Here is a 24773-nt window from a genome sequence, read left to right on the forward strand (position 1 = left end):
ACTCAAATGAACGAACAATCAAGAGAGAGATCAACACACAGAAAAAAAGTACAACCAGTTAAAACAGACACAAGAATGGACTAGGAACTAAACTAAACAGGAAGTATATATACAGAGACTAAGGCCCCGTAGACACGGAGACACGTTTAGCCGTATACGTATAAAAAAAATGTATCGTATCTGCGTTTCATCCATACGGATCTGGTGTTTTGGGAGACTGAAACCGCTATTATTTGAAACTGGGTCCCAGAGTGGATAAATCTGAAAACGAGACCCTTGCGTTTTCATGTGTACGGCCAATCTGTATATTTTGTGTACATCTCGCGCATGCTCCAAGTCTTCTTCTCCATTTTTAGTGTATCTCTGTGGCAGAATTACACCGCCACATACTGGTCTGGCATGTATACTACATTGCTTTGAGTCGGTTTCAGTGGATTAGTGTGTATGCAGATATTTCTTGAGACAATGATTTTTTTTAGAACGAGGGAAAAAAAGATTGGATAGGGAAAGCTTTGGCTTTGTGTGGATGTGGCCTAAGTAAGTAAGTTGACAAGGGGCAAGTGGACACGATAAGTTGCTATGGGTAACAAACAACTATAAATCACTATACCCTTAAACCATTTGTAGTTTCTGAAACCCTAGTGGACGTTATCAGGTTGTAAGAGTCGGTTTTGGTGCTAAGACAAAAGCTGAGCTACACACCTCAGTAATTGAACAATAAAAGTCACTAATCTTGAGGAAAAGATCTCACAGAAACTGTGACAACACCCTGACAAACATTCCTCCCCCCTCCCCATTTTGCCCTCTCCTTGTCCTGGTTTCAAGTCACCAAATGCAGATATATCAGTGATGATTTTTTTTGTAAATCTATTTTTTTATCCTTTTCATGTTTGATGTCTTTTTAAAGGTCTCAGTGCGAATGGTAAAATGGTCTCAGTTTCACTGCAGTCAATGGTAGTATTAGAAAGATTGGAAAACTAATGAGAATTCAGTTCTCCTTTGAGTAGTCTCTTCAAAGATATCTGATCCACTCCCCCAAAACCAGGTGGGGGTGTTGCAAATATTTGCAGCCCTTTTGTTCTAGTTGGAGTATTTAAGGCTGGATGTTCTAACTCTCTGGGGGAATATTCTGCAATCAGACCCCCCGTGCAAACTGCATGTAGATGTGCCAGACATGATGACTCTTTTACATTATTTTCATATTGCTTTGCAATTGTGTTTTATGTTTTTACGCTGATCAGTTGTGTACCATGGATTCTTGTTTACGTATTTACTTTTCCTGTCTGGCCAAAATAAATGTTAACCTTGATTTCTCTTGTATGGTTCCGAAATCGTTATTCTAGTATGGATCGATGTAGAGTCCTTTATTACCGCAAAATCTAGGGTTATGATAGATCACACCGATGACGCCACGACTGAAGCATGGAGCGCAGCGTGCGCGATATTCCGATTTCTGACTATCGCTGGGTTAGCAAGTTGTAGTCCGTAGATATTACTAAAATTACACTTTTTGTTGAGTGAGCATGTGCAACCACTTAAAGGTAAAATATTCACCCTACATCCTCTGACTAATCACAGAAGTAACCGTTTTGTGCCCGTGAGCGCGAAATCCGGACGCGTCATGTCTCTATGCGATTTAGGGTCTCTCGATGAACGAATATAAAAACTAGGAAGATATAAAGAAAATCAACGATCTAAATTAAATCGCAACTAATCGTAAAATCAGCTGATAAACTCTAAATGTAGCACACTTTATGGAGTCACTTAGAATTGGAGTCAGATAAAATTATTAATGGAGTCAGATTTAAAATTAGATATCAATAAATTATAAGAACTTCACCGAAAGGCTGAAAAGGCTTACACGCAGAATTCCTTTTGACCACGTCATTAGTTTTCGGTTTTTGGGCTAATGGATGGAGATTTACAAGGTGTACTCATTCAATGCACCGCAATAACGAGTGTACAACCGATGTTCACTCAACCATCGATATGTAAGCCCCCACCCTATTGGAACATTTACAGCTTATACACAGCCTGGTTCAACTAAGGAAGACAGGAAATATACACAGGAATTAGGAATATAAAAGCTAAACCAAAACTGAACATAAACCTGACACTACCATTCCAAAGTTTGGTTGTTACTTTATTTATTTTTTAATTTTTTTAAACAAGGTAGTTCAAAAATAACAGTAAAGACATTTCGTATGTTACAAAATAATTATATTTCAAGTAAATTACACTCTTTTGAACTTTCTGTTCATCAAAGGAAACATGGTTTCCACAAAATATTTGTGCTGCTTAATATTTATTAAGCAGCACAAATATTTTCAACATTGATAAATGTTTCTTAAGCATCAAATCAGCATATTACAATGATTTGAGAAGGATCGTGCGACACTGTAGACTGGAGTAATGGCTGCTGCTATACAAAGTAGCATACATGAATTACCCGTAGCAGATCAATACAGGTGGAGCTGGGGAAGGTTGAGGGTTTCTGGAAGCGTGCTGCACTGCTAAGGCAAATGCTAACCAAGTATTTGAAGGTCAAGCAGTGAGCTCATTGGCTACTGATACAGCTGGAACCAATCAGCTAGGCCCTATAGAGCAGGGGTTTTCAAACCGGGGTCCGGGGACCCCCAGGGGTCCTCCAGAAGGATCTAAGGGGTCCCCAGAACATTTCAGAGCATAAAAAGACAAAGCAAAAATGGTTAAAGTCTAGTAAACATTCTGTTTCATTTCTAAATGTTTCTATCATTTCTTGCCATATACATACTTTCCAGAATTGTTTGCTATGTATCTTTTTTGTGAGTTCTGCTTACATACATTTATTGTGAAAGTTGCTTATACAAATCATTTTTAATTGTAAATGTTCTTATTCAGGTTTATACATCCAACATTAAGTATAGCCAATTTAAGTTAGGAAACAATATATTTTATATTATTGTATTTATAATGTTACACTTACTATTTATCTAACAGTTTAAATGTTTTTTCCAACCTGGTCTCACAGAATTCCGTGAAAGGGGCCGTGTTCAGTTCACGGAATTCTGTGAGACCAGGTTGTTTTTTTCATACATAAAAATGTATAGATGGATTTTAGGAAAGGGGTCCCTGATTGTCACAGGGTGTTTGGTGTTGGTTCATGTTCCTTGTTCATGTTTTAGTTTATCATGTTCTTGCTTTGTTTTAGTGTCATGTTCACAGTCTTGTCATGCACTTCCTGGTTTTGTCATGTTTCAGTGTCATGTGAATCCCATGCCCTCATGTGATCTTGTGTCTTGTCCTGTCATTGGTTCATTGTCTCATCACTGTTCACAGGTGTCACTTGTCTTGTCATTAGTCTGTGTGTGTATTTAAGCCCTCATGTTTGCCATGTGTCTTTGTCTGTTATTAACGTTGTACCCGTTGGTGGTGAGTGTTCTCAAGTCTGTTATGTTTAATCAAGCCAAGTTTATTGTCAAGCCAAGTTTTGTTTGTTGTTTTGCCAAGTTTTGAGTTATGTTAGGATTTATGTTTGGATAAATAAATGCTGCACATGGGTTCTGAACATTTGCCTCCAGTGGATCTATATGTTACAGAATAACAGACCGCCATTATGAACCCAGCAGTTACCATTGCCCACCCTTGTCAAGGCCAGCGTCCCATAGGGGACTATGTCAGAGACTTTATTCGGTTCATGGATTTGTTGCCCTGGAATGAGACCTTACTTAAGAGGTGCTTTTGTTCCGGTTTGGACTCTGACATTGCAGCCCTCATGCCATCAGAGGAACACCCCTGTAGCTTCTGGCAATGCATTGATTTTATTTTGTTTCTAAGTGGCTCAGATTGGACGGTAGGAGAGGCAAAGGACTATTATAGCCACGTCCATGCTCCAGCCCACGTCCATGCTCCAGCCCACGGCCCCGTCCAGGCTCCAGCCCACGGCCCCGTCCAGGCTCCAGCCCACGGCCCCGTCCAGGCTCCAGCCCACGGCCCCATCCAGGCTCCAGCCCACGGCCCCGTCCAGGCTCCAGCCCACGGCCCCGTCCAGGCTCCAGCCCACGGCCCCGTCCAGGCTCCAGCCCACGGCCCCGTCCAGGCTCCAGCCCACGGCCCCGTCCAGGCTCCAGCCCACGGCCCCGTCCAGGCTCCAGCCCACGGCCCCACTGTCCCGCCCAAGAAAATTTTGGGGGGGGGCAAGGGGTACATGGAGGCCATGAAGGCCACGCCTCTGTGGCCCCCTGAACCGCCATTACTGCCATGGCCTGTAGAACTGCCGTTGCCGCCATGGCCGCCCACGCCACAGGGTCCAGGTCCGCCCACGCCACAGGGTCCAGGTCCGCCCACGCCACAGGGTCCAGGTCCGCCCACGCCACAGGGTCCAGGTCCGCCCACGCCACAGGGTCCAGGCCCGGCCGTGTCATGTCTGGGTCCGATGCCCCTGCACGGGCCTGGCCCACCATCCCTCCCCCAAGACCGCCCCCCAAGACTTTTTGTTAAGACTCTTTGTTAGGTTATTGATGTGTTGGTGTTGTTTGGGCGTCAGGGGCCGCCCATAGAGGGGGGGGATCTGTCACAGGGTGTTTGGTGTTGGTTCATGTTCCTTGTTCATGTTTTAGTTTATCATGTTCTTGCTTTAGGTGTGTTCGACATCGGCTGCGGCTGGATGCAACTGATCGGCGAGAGTAGCCGCGTGCAGGCGGGGAGGAGCTGCAAACACAGACGTGAAGTCGGACACTTTCTGCTTCCCGCAGTGACGCTCGCGCTGTGTTTGCATACTTTATCAGCTGAAGTGAAATAAATGCAATATTTGGCAATACACAGATGTTTCAGAGACATTATTGTCATGTTATACTTTATGCACTGCTTAATACAGCGTGTGTTTTTACAAGAATAAAGTTCAACATATAAGCCTACACTATCAATGAAGTGGGGTCCATGTTTTTAATCAGTTATATTTTGATAAACATGACAATATAACATCGCGACTACATGAAAGGAGGTTTTACTGTTATAAAAAACAGATTTGTGCGCATTAGTGGAGCTGAAGGTTTTAGAATAAACACGAAACACACGTGATCGCTGTCATGCAGTGAGTCTGGCCAATCGTGGAACGGCTGTGTCGTCATCAGAGCCCCTGCAGCCTCGAGCAGCTGCTTTGGAGAAACTGCACCGGCTGTAATCGCCGGCTGCTCTCGAATCGCTCTCGCGGCACTTTGTTGACATACGTCACTGTCACGTGGCGTCGGCGCTGCCTCAAGTCGGACAAAAGTTCTAACCGGCATGCACTGCTTCAAGTCAGCCGCCGATCGGTCTGCGCATCGCTGGGTGAAGTCGAACAAGCCTTTTGTTTTAGTGTCATGTTCACAGTCTTGTCATGCACTTCCTGGTTTTGTCATGTTTCAGTGTCATGTGAATCCCATGCCCTCATGTGATCTTGTGTCTTGTCCTGTCATTGGTTCATTGTCTCATCACTGTTCACAGGTGTCACTTGTCTTGTCATTAGTCTGTGTGTGTATTTAAGCCCTCATGTTTGCCATGTGTCTTTGTCTGTTATTAACGTTGTACCCGTTGGTGGTGAGTGTTCTCAAGTCTGTTATGTTTAATCAAGCCAAGTTTATTGTCAAGCCAAGTTGTTTGTTGTTTTGAGTTATGTTAGGATTTATGTTTGGATAAATAAATGCTGCACATGGGTTCTGAACATTTGCCTCCAGTGGATCTATATGTTACACTGATATAAGGTTCATCATTTTTGGGAGTCCTTGGCATCATAAAGTTTGAAAACCCCTGCTATAGAGAATAATGTGATTGCAAGCAGATTTAGTTAAGAGCCTGCACCATCTAGAGTTTCATGACAGAACTTTATATTTAAAGCAAAGTATGTTTTGTGCCAACCCTGTTACAATCAAAATATTTTGGGGTTGAAAGGCCAAAAATGACAGTCTACACCCACAAATATCTTCACTAGCAATATCACATTATTCACAGCAAATAAAATGTGCCGACATACCGGTAAAACTGATCACTGTGATTTTGTCCAATTAGAAACTATATATTGAGTAAATATTGAATTTAGCGAGGCCATGTTCAATATGTGCTTAACCAATACTTGTATGTTGTCACACCCCCTAATATGATGGTAGAAAGATCAAAGCATTATTTTATCATATTTATTTAGAGGGAAATGTCACATAACCTGTTAAACTGAAAGTGAGGGACAAAATTTTCCTTTTTCTCAAAAGAAGCTTTAAAACAAACTACAGTGCAACATTTCTGTAATTTCAATAAAGCCACAATTTACCTAGATAAAAAGTTGTATTCTATAAAACAGAGTTTTATAGAATATAAAGCCAAAATTGTATAGAAATAAAGCCAAAATTTACCTAGAAAGAAAGTTGCATTCTAAAAAAGTTTTATAGAATCGCATTTCTCATTTATCTGTGATTTTCTTTAACAAGTCATGGTGACACCAATCAGTCACAACTGGCACAGTTTCCTGAGAAAGAGCCCAAACCACCATGACTTTATAAAATACCTGCAATTTCAAAAATACATTTAGAAAGAAAGACTGAAATCACACAACAATAATGCCATACTATATAATAATTGAGCATCAAGAAGTTAATGAACAACAGATGAGAAAAATGAAAATTTTTTTACAAATATGTTATTCATTATTAATAAAAGAAAACATTGCATTTAAAAATTAATTAAACTAAATTCAAAACAAGCACATTTGTGTGACTAAGTAGGTCATATTGAACAACCATGCTACAGTCACATGCAATCCAATGAATGCAAATAAAAGATAAACACAAAACATCAAAACCTGTGTTCTCTGTGTTAATGGTCAAAATATTGAGGGGGAAAAAGGCACATGAGACCCTTTTGTTCTGTACAAATTTTAATTCATGTTGTCCTTTCAGGGTGAGCAGATGAGTGCATCTTATTAATATTTAATGAGCAATCAATTGTACCACTTGTAATGATATCAAACAGATACAGTTCATCACACTGCTAATTAAAGGGCAAATTCTTCAGTACACTCTAAAAAAAAAGGCTCGTAATCATAGGGGAACCTTTTTTAGTGCTATATAGCACCAATTTTGGTGCTTCAGTGGTTCTTCAGCGGTTCTTCAGAGGTGCTATATACCTTAGTCAAAGAACCGGTGAAGAACCTCTGAAGAACCGCTGAAGAACCACTGAAGCACCAAAATTGGTGCTATATAGCACTAAAAAAGTGCCATATAGAAACTTTTTTTTTAGAGTAGAGTGTGAATAACAGAGGAATCAATACTGTACTGTGCTGTAAATATATATTTTTTTGTATTTTCTATATTTTTTGGAAACCTAAAATGTGATTCATGTGGTAAATTAACTAAATTAACTGGTTTTATTCAAGTCATATAATACAATGGAAGCACAATAATTCTGACTAAAATGTACATTTAGCAACAACAAAAAAATAATATAGCACTTCCCCTATTTACAACAGCACCATAAACTGCAGTGCGAAGAGTGTGTTTGTTCAGTAAATGGATTAATAAAAAAAGGAATTATATGTTGTGATTTTTCCACCTGCTGTACCTTAAACATACCGAAGCGAGACTTCAAAACTCTCAAAAAAGTTTGTACCAAATTTTTGTGAACCGTTACTTTACACCCAATGAAGCCACAAGGTAACAATCCCTCAAAATGACATCTGTCTACCTGTCACAAAAACAATAAATCCCACAATAAGCAGCAATAACTTTGAAAAACAACCCTATGAATGTGCCCTTAACATTCAGCATTTTATCAAGTGGGTGAAGGGAGTTTAATTGATCATACTAATTGACTATAATTATCAGTAAATGCCTCCCTGAATAGGTATTAGGAAAAGACTTGTAAGCACTTGAATCAGCAAATTCTCCCGCACAGGTGATTAAATAACCATTCCAATATAAACCCGCTTTATTTATTCTCCAAACTGTTTTGAGCCAGAAATTCTAGAAGCAGCAGGATGAAATGCACACTCCCCCAAGCGTAACATTTACAGTAAGATTGCATTTTGAGAAACATTACATGATATACCACTTTAAATGGTAAAATACTTCCTCCAATTCCATCTTAATGTGACTGTAGAGAGAATAAATAAGCTAGGGAGGTTGATGTCCCTGAAACTATAGTAATGTGATGTGAGCATTTGAGCATTTTTCAACTTTTTCATGCTGTCACCATTTGCTCCACTCCGCTGTCAATCCCACAATCCCCTGTGCGAGCCTGCCGCTCAGCTTCAATTGAGAATGAATTCAATATGCCTGCTCATGTCTGCTCACTTCGCACCAGTGGACATGTACAGCTACCTTTGCTCAAACTTAGTGTTAGGTATTTTTTCAAAATAGCAACCCAAGCATCCACATCATAGCATGCGGACAACCACTCAGAATAAAATGCGTTCAGCACCAGTGGCATTTTCTTTAGAAAATGTAGAAATGTAGTTATTTTTGCAATTGCAGTTGGTGTCTCTACAGTCCACCCTTAAAAAAAACCTGACCTCAACAGAAGAAACGCTGATATATAATGTTTATCATTGTGGGATATAACTCTTTGTGTAATTACTGCATATCTTTCCTCTGGCTTTTAAAATAACTTAATTTGCTATTCTTTCTTTTTAACCACCACATTTTTCTTGAAAATAGTGCACAACAGCAACAAGAAAGAGTAAAAAAAAAAAAAAACAGGGACAAGTAGAAGACAAATGAAGAAATTAGCTTCAGGGTTAAAGGTATCGCTGGATATGAACGATTTTTTCCACCACAGAATTCAAAATATTTTTTTTTAATTGTGATGATTCAAGATTTCAAGATTTCAAGAGTTTTATTTGTCACATACACAGTTATATACACAATATACAACTGGCAGTGAAATGTAAACAGGTCCGCTCCATGGACAGTGCAAATAACAGTTACAAGAAATTAAATAGAAATAGAATAAAGTTAGAATAAAAAGTATTAACATAAGTAGGATTATAAATAAATCAAGTAAAAGATAAAAATAGGAAATAAGATAAAAATAAAAATATAAAAAATATGTGGATGATAAGTGAGATAAACTGTAGACTTAAAAATAAGTGGTTAACATAAAATATATGATATGTATATATAAAGAAGTATAATGTGCAAGGTTTATTACAGGTTGTTACGCAGTAACAATAGGGACGTAAAGTAAAGTGCAGTGCAATTGCAGTATGTGGATGTTAATGTTGAAAGACCGTATGTTTATGCGTGTGCGGGGGTGAAGTGAGTCACGTGACTGAGTTCAGGAGTCTGATGGCCTGGGGGAAGAAACTCCTCCTGAGTCTTTCAGTCTTTGCCATCAGGCTACGGAAGCGCTTACCAGATGGCAGCAGGGTGAAGTGAGAGTTTGCAGGGTGATTAATGTCTCTGATGATTTTAGTAGCTCTACCTCTGCAGCGTTTGGTGAAGATGTCCTGCAGAGACGGGAGAGCTGAGCCTGAGATGCGCTCGGATAAGCGCACCACTCTTTGCAGGGCTTTGCAGTCGTGACTGGTGCTGTTCCCGTACCACGCTGTGATGCACTGAGTCAGGACACTTTCTATCGCCCCTCGATTTATCTCACAATTCGAAGAAAAAAAAAGTCAGATAAGCTAATTATAAACTCGCAATTGTAAGAATTCTAAGATTTAAACTGGCAATTGTGAGTTATAAAGTTAGAATCGTGATTTTTTTTTTTCCTCAGAATTGCGAGATATAGTCACAATTAGCCTACCTTTTTTAATTGAGTTTATATCTCACAATTCTGAATTTTTTCTTACAATTCCAAGTTTAAATATCACAATTCTGAGAAATAAAGTAAGAATTTTAAGATATAAACTTGCAATTGTGGGGAAAAAGTCCGAATTGTCATGGGTGTGTTTTGGGCGTAATGTGCAACAAACCAATCAAAGTCTCATCTCCCATTCCCTTTAAAAGTCAGTTGCGCTTGCAACATGGCGGAATTTGCGAGCGGAAAGGCTGAACGCTTCTCCAGAGAGGAATCCTTTTATTTTTAATATTTAAAAATGTTTGTGCGCTGCTGTTAATAAGCCCTGTGTGTGTAATAAGCAGAGTGTTCACGCTATTGACTTAAGACCAGGTTTTTGTTGGTCAATGGCGCAGTCGTTTTCAGTTGCCTCAGAATAGCAACTCGCCAACAATGTGTCTGAACTATAGACTGTAAAAAAATATGGACGTAGTGTCCGTGACGTCACTCATAGGATTCTGATGAGCCGTTCTGAATCGCAAATTATGGACGAGATGGCCGTTGCCATCTTGGCAGCGCATCACTCCCGGATAACAGAAAATGGGCAAAAAGGCGGGACGTGGGCGGAGCTGAAGTGACGCGGCGACTAACAGAGAGCAGATGAATGGCTATCACCCTGTCACTCGAAGTGGCCACACCCTTAATTATGCAGAACTTTAATGCTTTATATAATGTAAACGAATGAGTTATAAAAATGTGATGTGATTTGCCCTTGTGATGAAGGGCAAAATTAATCATATAGACCAAAACCACAATTTGTACCAGGCTGAAACTAGCAAAAAACACTTGTATCTCGTCTGCCGTCGCATTGCGCCAGGTGTATGATAGGGCCCAAGATCTCACAATTCTAACTTTGAGATACTGAGAAACTTTGAGAACTGTGAGATATAAACGATATAGTTTATAAAGTCGCAATTAGCCTACCTTTTTTTAACTGTAAGTTTAAATCTCACAATTCTGTTAAAAAAAAAGTCAGAAAAGCAAATTATAAACTTGCAATTGTGAGAAATAAAGTGAGAATTTTAAGATATAGACTTCCAATTGTGGAGAAAAAGTTGCGAGTTTATATCACAATTCTGACGTTATTTCTCAGAAATGTGAGATATAAATTGGCAATTTATATACTGTATATACACTCGCAATTGCTTGAAAAAAGTCAGAATTGAAGGATAAAAAGTCGTAATTACAAGCTTCTTGGACTACAGTCTGAAAATAAAAAAATTTAAAATCTGCATTTAACTAAATAATCAGCCATTAATGCCTGAAACACATTTGAGAGTTTATAGTCAACTGCGCATTGTATACAGGCATTCATAAAATGTATTTTGATGTTGATATCTCTCCCAGTAGTCCAGTAATCTCAGTGGGCAGTAGAGCAGCTCTAGGGTAATGAGGCAGCCTGAGCAGGATGGCTGGTTTTGGTCCCAGGTGAGACAAATGCTTAACCACTGAACATGCTTTTCGGTGTATAAAACTACAGCTTACATGCTTCGGTACTCTTCAAACATAGTAGAAAATTGCTCTCAGAGGAGGGAGAGCATTACGGGTATACATGATATTATCTGAGTGAACAAGTGATTTATTAAAATACTATTACTGTGCTGACTTTGACATAAAAAAAAGTAAGTTTTTGTTTGCACTCCTATACATTTTTACATATGATATTTAAAATAGTATTTAAATGCTTTATATTTTACTACTGATGATTAGTTCATGAGTAAATAAATATGCTGGTAATACATAGTCTACCTATTATTTATAGAAAATAGTTTATGACATTTTCTCTGTTCACTCTTGAATTAAAAAATTAACACTTTATTTTGATAGTCCACTTTAGGCATTCTACTAACAATAAGTAACTTTGTAACTACATGTCAACTACTGGTCATTAGAGAATTTGTAAAGTATTAGTAGACTGTCTGCTTAATATCAGCAACTACTTTATTTTGATGCTCCCCCAAGAGACATTACTGACTATAAATAACTTTAAAAAAACATGTCAATGTATTCATTCTACTAACCTAACATTCTTCTAGAGGACTAATACTCTAATGAGAGTTAGTTGACATAGCAAAGTTACTTATAGTTAGTGGAATGTCTAAAGTAGACCATCAAAATAAAGTGTAACCGAAATTTTTTTTTAGTGTTTAGACTTGCACTAAATATTGAAGTTGATGTCAAATGAGCATTTCCTTTTGATATTTTCATAAAATGTTGTGACTGTTAACAAAAACAGCAATTGCCACTGGTAGTTTTTGATTTTGCTCAATTTAAAGCATTAATTTGATCTTTATAAAAATGTAATCCTTCAGACTATAGTCCTGGGGCCGTATTCACAAAACATCTTAAGGCTAAAAGTACCTCCTAACTTGCCGATTTAGGAGAAACTCTTAAAAATAATGGGCATGTCAGTCTTAATTTTAGGATTCCTAAATTTTAGCTCTAAGAGTATTTCACAAAGCATTTTAGCACTAAAACTAGCTCCTAAATCCACGAAACTCTAGGAGTAGTCAAGAGGACTCCTAAGTCACAAGACCAAATCACTAAACAATCTGTTGCCGCTATCCGCACAAAGACACTATACAACATTGAGGCAATAGTGATAATAAATGTATCTTTAATTAAAAAAATTATGTAAGACATTATGTAAATGTAATGTAAACATTATAAGCATATTAGGCGCACTGTCCAAGGGGATCGAGGGCTCCGAGCTTGGAATTTAGCCCAACCCCAGAGTTATGCCCCGCAATTGCAGACCGTGAGTGAAGAACGGGGTGGTGGAGGGATGCAGAAAACTGTCGAGGTAACTAGGTGAGTCGGCTCTCGGCTGTGTATATACATCCTCTTGCGCTGATTATATAGACCATTTGAACGTGCTCCTCACAAACTTTGTTTATAAAACATAATTTTTACTTGAATTCATGTAAGAGACATATAAGAGGCTGACAATTAGCTGAACATATATTAGTTTAATTAGTGACACTTGGCCTACTTTTTAAAATCTTTATTTGAATATAGTAACATTTTTAATTTTAAAATCTTTATTTGAATATGGCAACATTCTTATTTTAAACTTTTTATTTGAATAGCAACATGAAACCTCGTTCAACAAAATATTTCTATAATTAAATCACTGACAGAGATCCCTCCCCTGTCAGCCAATCACTGTGGTCATAGTTAGTAAGCGTGTTGACACCATGCATAGCAACGAGGTCAACCCCGCCCTTACTCTCAGCTTAAGACTTCTATCTATTCCTTTGTAAAAGTTGATCTCAGCAGCTTTGTTTTAAGAGAAAACTCGTTACTAAGAACTTTTACTGCCATCTAGGAGAACTTGGTAAGATAAAATGTTTTGTGAATACGGCCCCTGATCAATCTATCTGAGTATGTTTTTCCATGATGACCAGTAAATTATTGGTCTTCTGCTAAAAAGAGAGAGAGCAAAAGCACAAACATATGATTTTTAGAAGCCTGTAGAATAATCTGGTTTACCAAACTATGGAAGCTTGTTTCCGCCACAGAATAAAACATAAATTAAAAAGTAACTACGACTTTTTATCTGACAATTCTGATTTTTTTTCCCTCAGAATTGCATGATATAAAGGTAGAATTGTGAGATATAAACTCTTTTTTCCCCCTCAGCAATTCGTCCCCTTGGAATTATAAGGTTCTATCTGACGTTTTTGTCAAAATTGAGTTATTCACATATTCTTATTCTATGACAACTTATTTACATTATGTGATGTTTTTTTTTTTAAAGTTGTGTAGATTTTGGGACTTTTTATTGAAAAACAAAAAGGTTCTATCTACAAAGTCGAACTCTGACTTGGCTCTATAAGGTTCTATCTGCGTGAGCCAATCAGCACTTCGAATGCACAGAAGAGGACCAATCAGGATCAACTTTATAGGTTGTGTCGCCGGCTTTTTCCTTGACAGGAAAGATCGCAGACACACAATATCTGTGAGGATTATGGCACACAATGCAAAGTTTTTAAGAAACCTCAAGATCGACAATTTTATTGACGATCTTGTCAAGGACAGCAGCCCGAATTCCAGGCATCACATATAGTCAGTGAATCATTTTTCAATGATTATTAAACTTTATGAATTCATTTGCTGAAGCATGTCTGTTTTCTTGCAGTTTTTAAAGTCTTAAAATGTCTTAATTTTTACAATATTAAGCCTTAAAGGTCAAATAGTAAAAAGTTTAATTGATGGGGTCTTAATTACAACAATAAACGTTAGCATGTTATTTCAGCCATACTGATGTCTAGAGAGAAAGACATTTTACCTGGCCCACTTTAGGTGGAATAAAATCCTGCTCAGATGTATTACAGTAGCTGCTTTCTGTCTAAACAAAAGAAAGATGAACAATTTCTTCAATAATGTGTTTAATTACCCACCAAATTGGTACCAAAAATTTACATCTGCACTGGACAAAATATTTAGACCTGCCTAGCTTAATTTGAAATGTCCTAAATACATGGAAGTGCTAAAAATATGAAGAAATGTCATAAGAAAGGATAAAATTTTACATTCCAACACATGTTGAGACATTGTTACAACATTATTTTTTATATTTAATGTTCAAATAATGGTTTGGCAGATAGAACCTTATAATTCTAAGCGAAAAGTGTTTTTTTAGAATTAGAAGGTTCTATCTGCATTTGACCCATTCCAAAAATCCCCATTTACAATTTTGAGAGGATTTTGATATTGTATATTTAGAATACATTTAGGGTCCCTGTTATTTTCATGTTTGAAAGAAACTTGTTCCCCATATACATTTTCCTATATGTAATGCAAAAACTTTGAAGCTCAACATCTCAAAACTGCTCAGAACGCAGATAGAACCTTATAATTCCAAGGGGACGATCGTCCCCTTGGAATTATAAGGTTCTATCTGACGTTTTTGTCAAAATTGAGTTATTCACATATTCTTATTCTATGACAACTTATTTACATTATGTGATGTTTTTTTTTTTAAAGTTGTGTAGATTTTGGGACTTTTTATTGAAAAACAAAAAGGTTCTATCTACAAAGTCGAACTCTGACTTGGCTCTATAAGGTTCTATCTGCGTGAGCCAATCAGCACTTCGAATGCACAGAAGAGGACCAATCAGGATCAACTTTATAGGTTGTGTCGCCGGCTTTTTCCTTGACAGGAAAGATCGCAGACACACAATATCTGTGAGGATTATGGCACACAATGCAAAGTTTTTAAGAAACCTCAAGATCGACAATTTTATTGACGATCTTGTCAAGGACAGCAGCCCGAATTCCAGGCATCACATATAGTCAGTGAATCATTTTTCAATGATTATTAAACTTTATGAATTCATTTGCTGAAGCATGTCTGTTTTCTTGCAGTTTTTAAAGTCTTAAAATGTCTTAATTTTTACAATATTAAGCCTTAAAGGTCAAATAGTAAAAAGTTTAATTGATGGGGTCTTAATTACAACAATAAACGTTAGCATGTTATTTCAGCCATACTGATGTCTAGAGAGAAAGACATTTTACCTGGCCCACTTTAGGTGGAATAAAATCCTGCTCAGATGTATTACAGTAGCTGCTTTCTGTCTAAACAAAAGAAAGATGAACAATTTCTTCAATAATGTGTTTAATTACCCACCAAATTGGTACCAAAAATTTACATCTGCACTGGACAAAATATTTAGACCTGCCTAGCTTAATTTGAAATGTCCTAAATACATGGAAGTGCTAAAAATATGAAGAAATGTCATAAGAAAGGATAAAATTTTACATTCCAACACATGTTGAGACATTGTTACAACATTATTTTTTATATTTAATGTTCAAATAATGGTTTGGCAGATAGAACCTTATAATTCTAAGCGAAAAGTGTTTTTTTAGAATTAGAAGGTTCTATCTGCATTTGACCCATTCCAAAAATCCCCATTTACAATTTTGAGAGGATTTTGATATTGTATATTTAGAATACATTTAGGGTCCCTGTTATTTTCATGTTTGAAAGAAACTTGTTCCCCATATACATTTTCCTATATGTAATGCAAAAACTTTGAAGCTCAACATCTCAAAACTGCTCAGAACGCAGATAGAACCTTATAATTCCAAGGGGACGAATTGCAATTGCAATATTATATCTCACAATTCTGAGAAAATAATTGTGTTTTAAAGTCAGAATTGCATGATATAAAGTCAGAATTGTGAGATATATAAACTCGCAATAGCGAGTTATAAAGTCTAAATAAGGTATAAAAAGTTGCAATTATTTTTTAAAAATGTTTTATTCTGTTTTAAGCTTCCATACAAAACAGCCTTCTTTCAGATCACATATCTCCTGTCCACACGTCATGGACAAAATACAAACTTGACATGATAAAGTGTGTGCAATTATGCAAACTATTGAAATGAATGTTTCACTGAATGCACCAGTCACAATCCAAAGGTTTTTTCTGAGTACATCTGAATGGTATAAACAACTGCACTCTGCAGGCATGCACAAATGGAGAATGAATTCCCTATCATCAACAAATAACAGAAAATACTCTGAATTGTCCACTTATCCTTGATTAACAACTGTGAGGTGGCCTTGATCTACACAAGATTACTGCTTTTTATCTTGTGGTATTGACGAAAAGCTTGAACTTCACAGTTGGCTTTTGGGAATGTGTCTTATAATTTAATCTGTACATTTCAAACTAAACGGTTTTGAATCTGGCTCGTGATAGTTAATGATCCTATTCCCCTTCACTTTTTCTCTTCTCTTTAACTCGAAAGAATAGACCGTACACCAACAAAGTTGCCAACACCACCTGGTCTCGACCCCAAATGCATCAGTGACCTCGACTCTGGCCCTTTCAAGACAGTGGGCAATGCAGCGGCACTTTAGCGCAAGTCAAATGTGAAGAAAATGACAAGCTCATACATAACGCAAGCTTTATTTTAAACAAGTTGCCGACAGGGATTTCAGGGAGGATTTTTCCCTGCATACATTATAGAGCCAGTGCTTTTTCTTGCACACATATTATCATTCTGTCAGTCTAACATTCGTATGCCATTTTTTCACCACAATACCTTTATGCACTTATGCATTAAAGTGATGGGAATTTGCTGCCATTCAGTATATTCTCTTTTATTAGAAACGCTAATACACATTTAAATTCTGTTCACTTTACTTAAACATATCTAATTTTGTCACAACTTCATTAAATTGTGTTCAATCAACCTAATACTGTAAAGTACTGCTCCGAGACAGAGGTTGAGAATCCAAATGCAGCTTTATTGGAGGGTTCATCCAAACTCGTAGTCAAAAACAGGCAAGAGGTCATAACAGGTAAGCAGTCCAATAAGGCAAACAAAGGCAAGAGAGACAGGCAAACGGGTAATCCACGGAACAGGCAAGAAATCCAAAACCAGAGACATGAACCCAGGGAAACGCTCAGAAATGCAGTGATACAACGTACAAGACTTAGCCATGATTGACAGAGTAAACATTGTTTATATAGGCTGGGGTAATGTGACACAGGTGCAAACAATGAGTGAAGATGAGTCCGGGCAAAGGATTATGGGTAATGTAGTTTATAATGAAGTGACAAGTCCGGGGTGGAGTGCCCTCAGGAGGTAATCAGGGGCACTCTCACTGGTGATTGTGACAAATACGTTTAAAACTGAAGGTTACTTCATTTATTTGTGTTAAAACTACATGAATCATTTTTGTTGACATAACTAACTGGGCAGTGGATCTGTAGTTCCCAGCATGCTTTGCAAGGGACTGCATTAGGAGAGTAAATTTAGGGATTAAAGTGTTATTTTATGTTTTTCTGTAAAGGGAAAGATGTCGTAAGTTAATGTTAGTGTTTAATGTTCAATTATGTTGGACATTTAGAGGAGTTTTTGTAATGTTTTTTTATTTTTATTTTGTGGTTAACATGCAGAAGAGTGGCACCTGTGCTTATAGGCTGTGGGCATTATACATTGTGTATGATGATGAATGAAACGGCTTATGATTGATTTTCCAATTAAATGTTTTAATTAAAGTTTGACAAGTATGAAAAAGCCATGTTTTAAGTATATAAATATCATTTAAACCAAATTTGATAAAATTGTATTACATTGTGCCAAATTGAGTTGGACCAACTCAATTACATTTCATTGCATGAAATCGTTTTTTATGAGTTGGGGCTACACATATTTATTGGATGGAAAACCTGCCCTCATTTAAATTGAGCTTGTCCAATGAGTTATTTTTTGAGTGTATGAGAGACCAGAAACCTGGATAATGTCATTCTTTTTTTTCTGGATTATTTCATGTAGACAAAAGGCCACCTATATGCATATGAGATAATGAATATTCCAAAAATTGGTTTTATGAACCATTTAAGATTTATAAAATGCACTGTGCACAGCGTGGTGTATCTAAAATTGGCATTATATCCAAACAATAACCCTTTTGCATTAAACCATGGAAAGTTTTACGCATGAGGCCCCAGGACTCCAACAAAAGGAACTAACCTTTTCCTTTTCCTTTTCATTGAGAGACAAAGAATGCTACTTTTACAACTTTTCTTGAATTTCGAAAAATTACATTTTTAAATGCCATTCCACTGTGAAAACGGCAACCTTTTAGTCAAAAAAAAAACCTTTACTTTGCCTTTTAAGGTCAGCACAAAGGACAAGGTGGCATAATAAGAGATGATGTACTACCGTAACTCAAAACTTCTCTAAGCAAACAGGTCCATCATAGCTCGATAAAATGCACTCTATTAAAGGTCTGAGAAAAATGCCTTTTTATCCAGATGTCATCGTTGAAATCGTGATGGTTGAGAGAAAGAGAAGTAGCATAATTTACAGGCTATTTCGAGTTTGACATCGTTGTTATTCTTTCAGTCTGACATGAGAAGTGTCATATCCGTGTCTTTAGAAAACCCCTGAGGAAACACATAATAGAAGTTCTATTAAGATGTTAAAGTCAAACAGCCTTCATTTACCAAATGAACAAATTAAGTCATGGCCTTGACATGTTCTTTTTTTTTTTTTTTGAGAGAGAGAGAGAGAGCTGATCTCAATTTCAACATTTCTAAGGCACAATGCTGGGTGTAATTACTCTGATGTGACATAACACATCAAATGTTTCAGTTCTTTTTGAGTTTTAAAGTCATTCAGCTGAATGGCGTGACAATCTGCCCAAAGGAAGCTTTATAATCGTGACTTTTGTAATAGATATGATTATATGCACAATTCTAGCTGGGTACAGATTAGAGATGAACAATATATTGGTAATTGAGATTTTTTAATGTATCAGTTGATATTTAAAATGTAATTACGCATCCTAATGTTTGTCTATTTTTACATTTAACTCTTTCCCCACCAGAAAAAGTTGCCAGACAGCATATTTTTTTATAATTTTAACAAAACTTTCATGGCCCCCAGAAAATTTTGTTGCGATTATGAACATACAATATATCAGCAGAAAGAACAGAGCCTCTGCTTTTAAAGTTTCATAAGGAAAGCAACATTTTGAACAAAAAGCTGAGAAAATCCTGTTTTTGCCAAAGAATATGTCCGGATCAAATTCAGAATGATGATCAAAACAAAACATAGATCGTTTCCCTCAACATCCCCAAAGCTTGCGCAGTCCTATAGCTCTTCCTGAGTCAACATTTCAATTTGTTTAATGTTTGATGAACGCATTATTTTACATGTGCATAAGCAATGCTTCTATCGCTTGTTTCTGCGTCTACTTCACTTGTTTTTGGATCCATCGATTCTGTACTTTCAGATGATGCATAATAGCGCCCCCTACCGTATAACAGTAAAAACATGGATTGACAGAAAGTTCTGTCAATGACCTGGTAGGCAGAACCTGATTTCATCAAGTGCAACCTTAACATATTTATGGTTTATGTCAATTTTAGGTTTACAACCAGGGTTAGGTGCTTTCATTCATCATTTCCCCCTGATATTAGGGATAACTTATGGGTAGGGCTAGGTTTAAGGGTAGGGATATGGTTAGCATAACATTTTCGGACAGGAATGTTGTTCCAGTATCGACATCATAGCTCTGCAAAATCAGGACGTGATTCACGTCTATCATAAATGATAGAAAATTGGAAAATGGAAAGCGTTGAATTACTTTTGCTGTCATCTAACACTAAACTAATTAACACAAATCATTTTGTAATACTGTTATGTTCTTTGCAGATCAAAAAAAAAAAAAAATTCATACTGTAGGCTACTTTACAAACAATTCATTTTAGATTGAAGTGTTTTGTTTATAATTTAGTCTACAATGTTATTTCCCATTTATCAGAAAATAATGATCAGCTTATCAGTATCTTAATTTAAATATTTGCACATCCCTAGTTCTTATAATCCTATAACTCTCTACAATATTTCACTTTAGTTTAAGGGCACTCTTTAAAAACTCATTGACTATTTTTTTCACTTCAGCAACAGTGCGCTGTTCCAGAATGTGCTTCTCTCCAGCCTAATAATGAAACTATCCACTTCTTTTTTCTCACAGTTTAAAACACTGGTCTGAATAATGTGTGGGCCTGCAGAACATCAAGCTCAAAGACCCGGATAATTCCAAGGTAATTCCAGCACTAACTACTACATGCTCTCGTGCAAGACTAGACCACTGAGGTACAGAGGGAGGAGAAGGGCCAAAGATAGAGAGAGAACAAAATAGAGCACGAAAGGAGGTTTAAAGAAGAATAGAGAAAATACTGGCCTTATTCATTTAGAGGTTCGTAATTATCATTCTGTCTAACATGTCTAACATGAAGACCAAATCCCAGCTTTGTCAAAGTACTCTATATATAATGAGGCGAGTATTTTGACACACTACCATGACCCCATGTTTCCCCTAATCAAGCCCCATAGGCCTCTTTCATACTGGACAAATTTCAACAGACAAACAAAGGTAAATTCAGGTAAATCAAACAACATTCTTTTAAATGTCAAATATTACTTTCACCATGAATTCACCCTGTGTAGTGAACCACACTGCTAAAACATCCAGACAGAAAGCTGAGCAAGGACACCGTGTTGCCCTCCCTCCCTAAATAACGTCGGCTAAATAACACAGAGACAATGTATATTTACAAACAGAAAAATATGCTGCTTTCTACAATTATGAATGAAAACCATGCAAAATCTGAGCATAGTTGTTATTTGTTGTTTTTCTTTTAGTTTAGTGGAGCATTCCTCAAAACAACAAGGTCAAATTCTGAAATTTGTCCAAACCTTACACACAGCCTACTGCTTCAAATGATGAATGAATGAAAAGCTACAGTATCAGAGTACCAGTGGAGAATGAGTGTGTATTTGTGTGTTCATGGTTTTCTACCGGTGGGGACTTCAACCTGTTTGCACACTAACTCATGGGGACTCGTGTCACCGTGGGGACCTAAATTGAGGTCTCCATGAGGACACATGAGTAAAAAAACCATTACGTCTATGGAGAGTCCCCACAAAGATAGTGAACCAGACGTCCGTGCGTGCGTGTGTGTGTGTGTTCATGTTTTTCTCTCCCAGTGGGGACTTCAACCTGAATGCACACTGACTCATGGCGACTTGTGTCACCGTGGGGACCTAAATTGAGGTCCCCATGAGGAAACATGAGTATAAGAACCATTATGTCTATGGAGAGTTTCCACAAAGATAGTGAATCAGACATACGTGCATGTGTGTGTGTGTGTGTTCATGTTTTTCTATTCCGGTGGGGACTTCAACCTGAATACAGTAACTCATGGGGACTCGTGTCACCGTGGGGACCTAAATTGAGGTCCCCATAAGGAAACATGAGTATAAAAACCATTAAGTCTATGAAGTCCGACACTTTTCCGCAAATGATTTTTTATGAACAATTTTTCTTGTTAATTATTTTACATCATAGCATAATTTCCAAGCGTAACTAACATACCGGCATGGATTTTTAAGGGCTGTAAAACTTTCTAATCAAGCCATATGTGTGCAGGTGGGTCATTCCTGGGATTCGGAAATATTTCAAATAGGATTTTTTTTTATTTTTTAACCATACATGATTAATTTTCTAAATACCCCACATCATTAGGCACATATCAAACCTACAACAAATCACATTTTCCCACCTCAGGCATTAAATGTTTTTTATTCTCAACCCCGTAACGAACAAAATAGAATTGGGTTAAAAAGCAAAACTTTGTGTAAAATGTTTATAAAACAAACATAAATCTACTGCTTATGTGTCCCTCATAAAAATGTAATAACTACAAATGTAACATATATGATCATTTTCAAATTTGCATGGGACTGAAGATAAAAATAGACAAATCTTTTATTTTTGTGAAAAGTTTTCAATTTTGATTTTTCAAAACAACCACAATTTTATTGTGTTATTCCTTAACATGTCAAGTGGTAATCAGCAAGAAATGCTTTAACACTTAATTGCCTTCCCTATTATTTTTCAAAAAAATATTAATGTGACATGGTTGAGAATAGTTTGACGGGGTTGAACTTTTTACATTTTTTATCATACTCATATCATGCCGTTCTTTCTGTGTCAACATATCTACAAAGTCTTTCTGCTGCTGACACAGGATGCTTGTCAGTGTTTAAATGGACACATTAACATCAAATATTCTATTTATAACAAAATAATGAGTTGTCATGATTTTGGTAAGTATATATTTTCTGAAACAATTACTATTGTATATATTTTTAATTAAAATTACTCATAAATTGAGTGGAAAAACTTGAGTTCCCCTCTCGCAATTTTTAAACCTGAGATATTTGACAGGGTTGAGTGTGATGGGGTTGAGTTGTTTTGCTCAAAGGGCCATTGCTCCTCTGTAGTTTAGGAGAGTAGAACAATATAGCAACTTATGGATTAAAATAAAAGCATCTTAATTTTATGCGATGGGTTTGAGTTATTAAGTTTGACAGTATCCTCCCTGACTATAATACGCCTCAAAAAATATGAATAAAAGTATGAAACTTCTCACCATCTTCCACACCAATGTTAAAGAGACCTGAATAGTAATTTTTGGTAAATTATGTCACATATGGGTGAAGTCTAAATTATTATGGGTGGAGAATAGTTGGTGTGACAGGGTTGAGTTCAGAATGAGTTCAGACTGACATCACATCACTAGACTGTGCAAATTTTGTTAAATATTTCCTAAGTACAAATTCAGTGAAGTGCCTCAGGGACATTGCTCAGGGATGCTTGGTTTAAGATAGAAATAACATATTTTAAAAAATCATTTAAATTTAATAATTATTTTCATTCATTATAATGGACAAAAAGCTTTTTAAATTAATTTTGGTGAACCACCACTTTAAAAAGTCTGGAGGACTGAAATGGAATCCCAGGAATGACCCGGGTACCTAGGTTACATATCAATAAAAATATTGAGCGCATTCCATTCAAAACTTCACACAGACATACACTACCAAATAGGCTAGGCTACCAATTAAGATATGGCACTTGCCATGGTATTAATATCAGTTCACTCATACATTCTAGGCTATTTGCGATTTGGAAATTCAGTGAGTGAATTTGTATTATTATTTATTTTGCTTGATGACCACTAGAATCGATTTAGAACAGGTTCACGAACTAATTAAAATGATTCATTACAGATTCGACTCAAAAGAATGACTCGCTAACGACTCGGACATCGCTAATCTCCAGCTGCGGCACAAATGGTGTCAGTCAGTGGCCGTGATGTCGCGCTCGTTACGGCAAGGTTCCCGTTCTTGTCGCACATACACAATACTACACATCGTGTTAAACAAATAAGATGCAGTCATTGTCCAGTAGAACATTTAGATTCAAACTATGAAATTCCATTTACGACAACATCTAAGGGAATCTCATTCAGCAACCAGCAACCATATATGAGGTGCAGATGGGGGGAAAAAAGCCAGAACCCATCTATTTAACTTACCTCTGAGCAGCATTACAATGAAATGCAGAGTATGGAGACGCAACATGTTTGTTCTCGCCCTGTGAGAAACTTCCATCACGGAAGGGCAGTGAAAGTGAAAAGGGATCCCTTTACGCGAGGAGAGATGATCACAAAATTGCGCGATTAACTTCCAGTATCTCTCTCGGAGGATATCCAGGCGCATTCATCATAATGTTCTCCAGTTCACACTTGGGTCGGCTTACTTTACTTCAGGTCAAAAAGACTTGAGAGTCCGAGCATCCCGTTACGCATTATATTGGATTTATTGGCTCTGTCAAGATCCCGGAGGATGTCACTCTGTCTCCACGTTGCGCGACAGATCCTCCACAAATATTGTGCTTTTCTCACATCCAAAGTATTTTCCCATGCGTCGCTGTATCCAACTGATCAGCCTGCGGTGTTTTGGTGTTAAGTAGCAGCGAGTGAATTTTATTTCCGTTCCTTGGCTACTTTTGTCTTTCTAGTAAAGTCTAGCGGGTTGGGTGGCGTTTCTGTGGGATTTTCACCCTGATGCGCGACGCGTAAGGCAGGGTCTGTTTTTCCTCCTCATCCGCTCTCACATCCTCTAATGCGGAATCATCCTGCACATCCTAAAAGTTGCTCAAGCGCACGATTGCACCATTTGCGCTTCCCATATCCCCGGTCTCGCTCAGAATAACCCGCAGAGATGAAAAAATATTACTTGGCAGGTTTGCTTCCTCGGGATATCGTTCTAGTGTGATAAAAACGACGACACTCTTCTGATATTCAGGAACACGTATATAGGAAAACAAACACCATCAGCAAATGTGCTTACAAATAAGTGCATGAAGAGGTTTTTCTGTGCCAACCTCTCCTCTCCACTCCAGAACAGATACTGGCAAGTCCAAACTGAGGTGCAGGGTTAAAGCATTACCTGAGGCACATGCACATCAAGGGCTCCCCACTGACTTCTGTGCAAGCATTACCTGAACATCATAGTAGCTATCATAGCACGTTTCAGATTCTTAATAGACTACACAAAACTTAAAACTGCGTTTACAACAGCAGTCTAAATAATTTTAGGGGGGA

The 24773-nt window shown here is 37.4% G+C and overlaps 1 protein-coding gene across 1 annotated transcript in view; it reads right to left on the reverse strand.

The window, feature by feature from the left end:
• LOC307132468 (transmembrane protein 132C) overlaps positions 1 to 24040 on the reverse strand; it is a 414322-nt gene extending 390282 nt beyond the window's left edge. Inside the window, exon 1 of the mRNA XM_079826812.1 lies at positions 23703 to 24040. Within this exon, the coding sequence (XP_079682938.1) occupies positions 23703 to 23886 (184 nt within the window). The 5' untranslated portion in view covers positions 23887 to 24040. The remainder of the gene's footprint in view (positions 1 to 23702) is intronic.
• Between the last annotated feature and the right edge of the window lie 733 nt (positions 24041 to 24773).

This window comes from Gobio gobio (genome assembly GCF_949357685.1).
Source record: "Gobio gobio genome assembly, chromosome: 10".
In the NCBI taxonomy this organism is placed as follows: Eukaryota; Metazoa; Chordata; class Actinopteri; order Cypriniformes; family Gobionidae; genus Gobio; species Gobio gobio.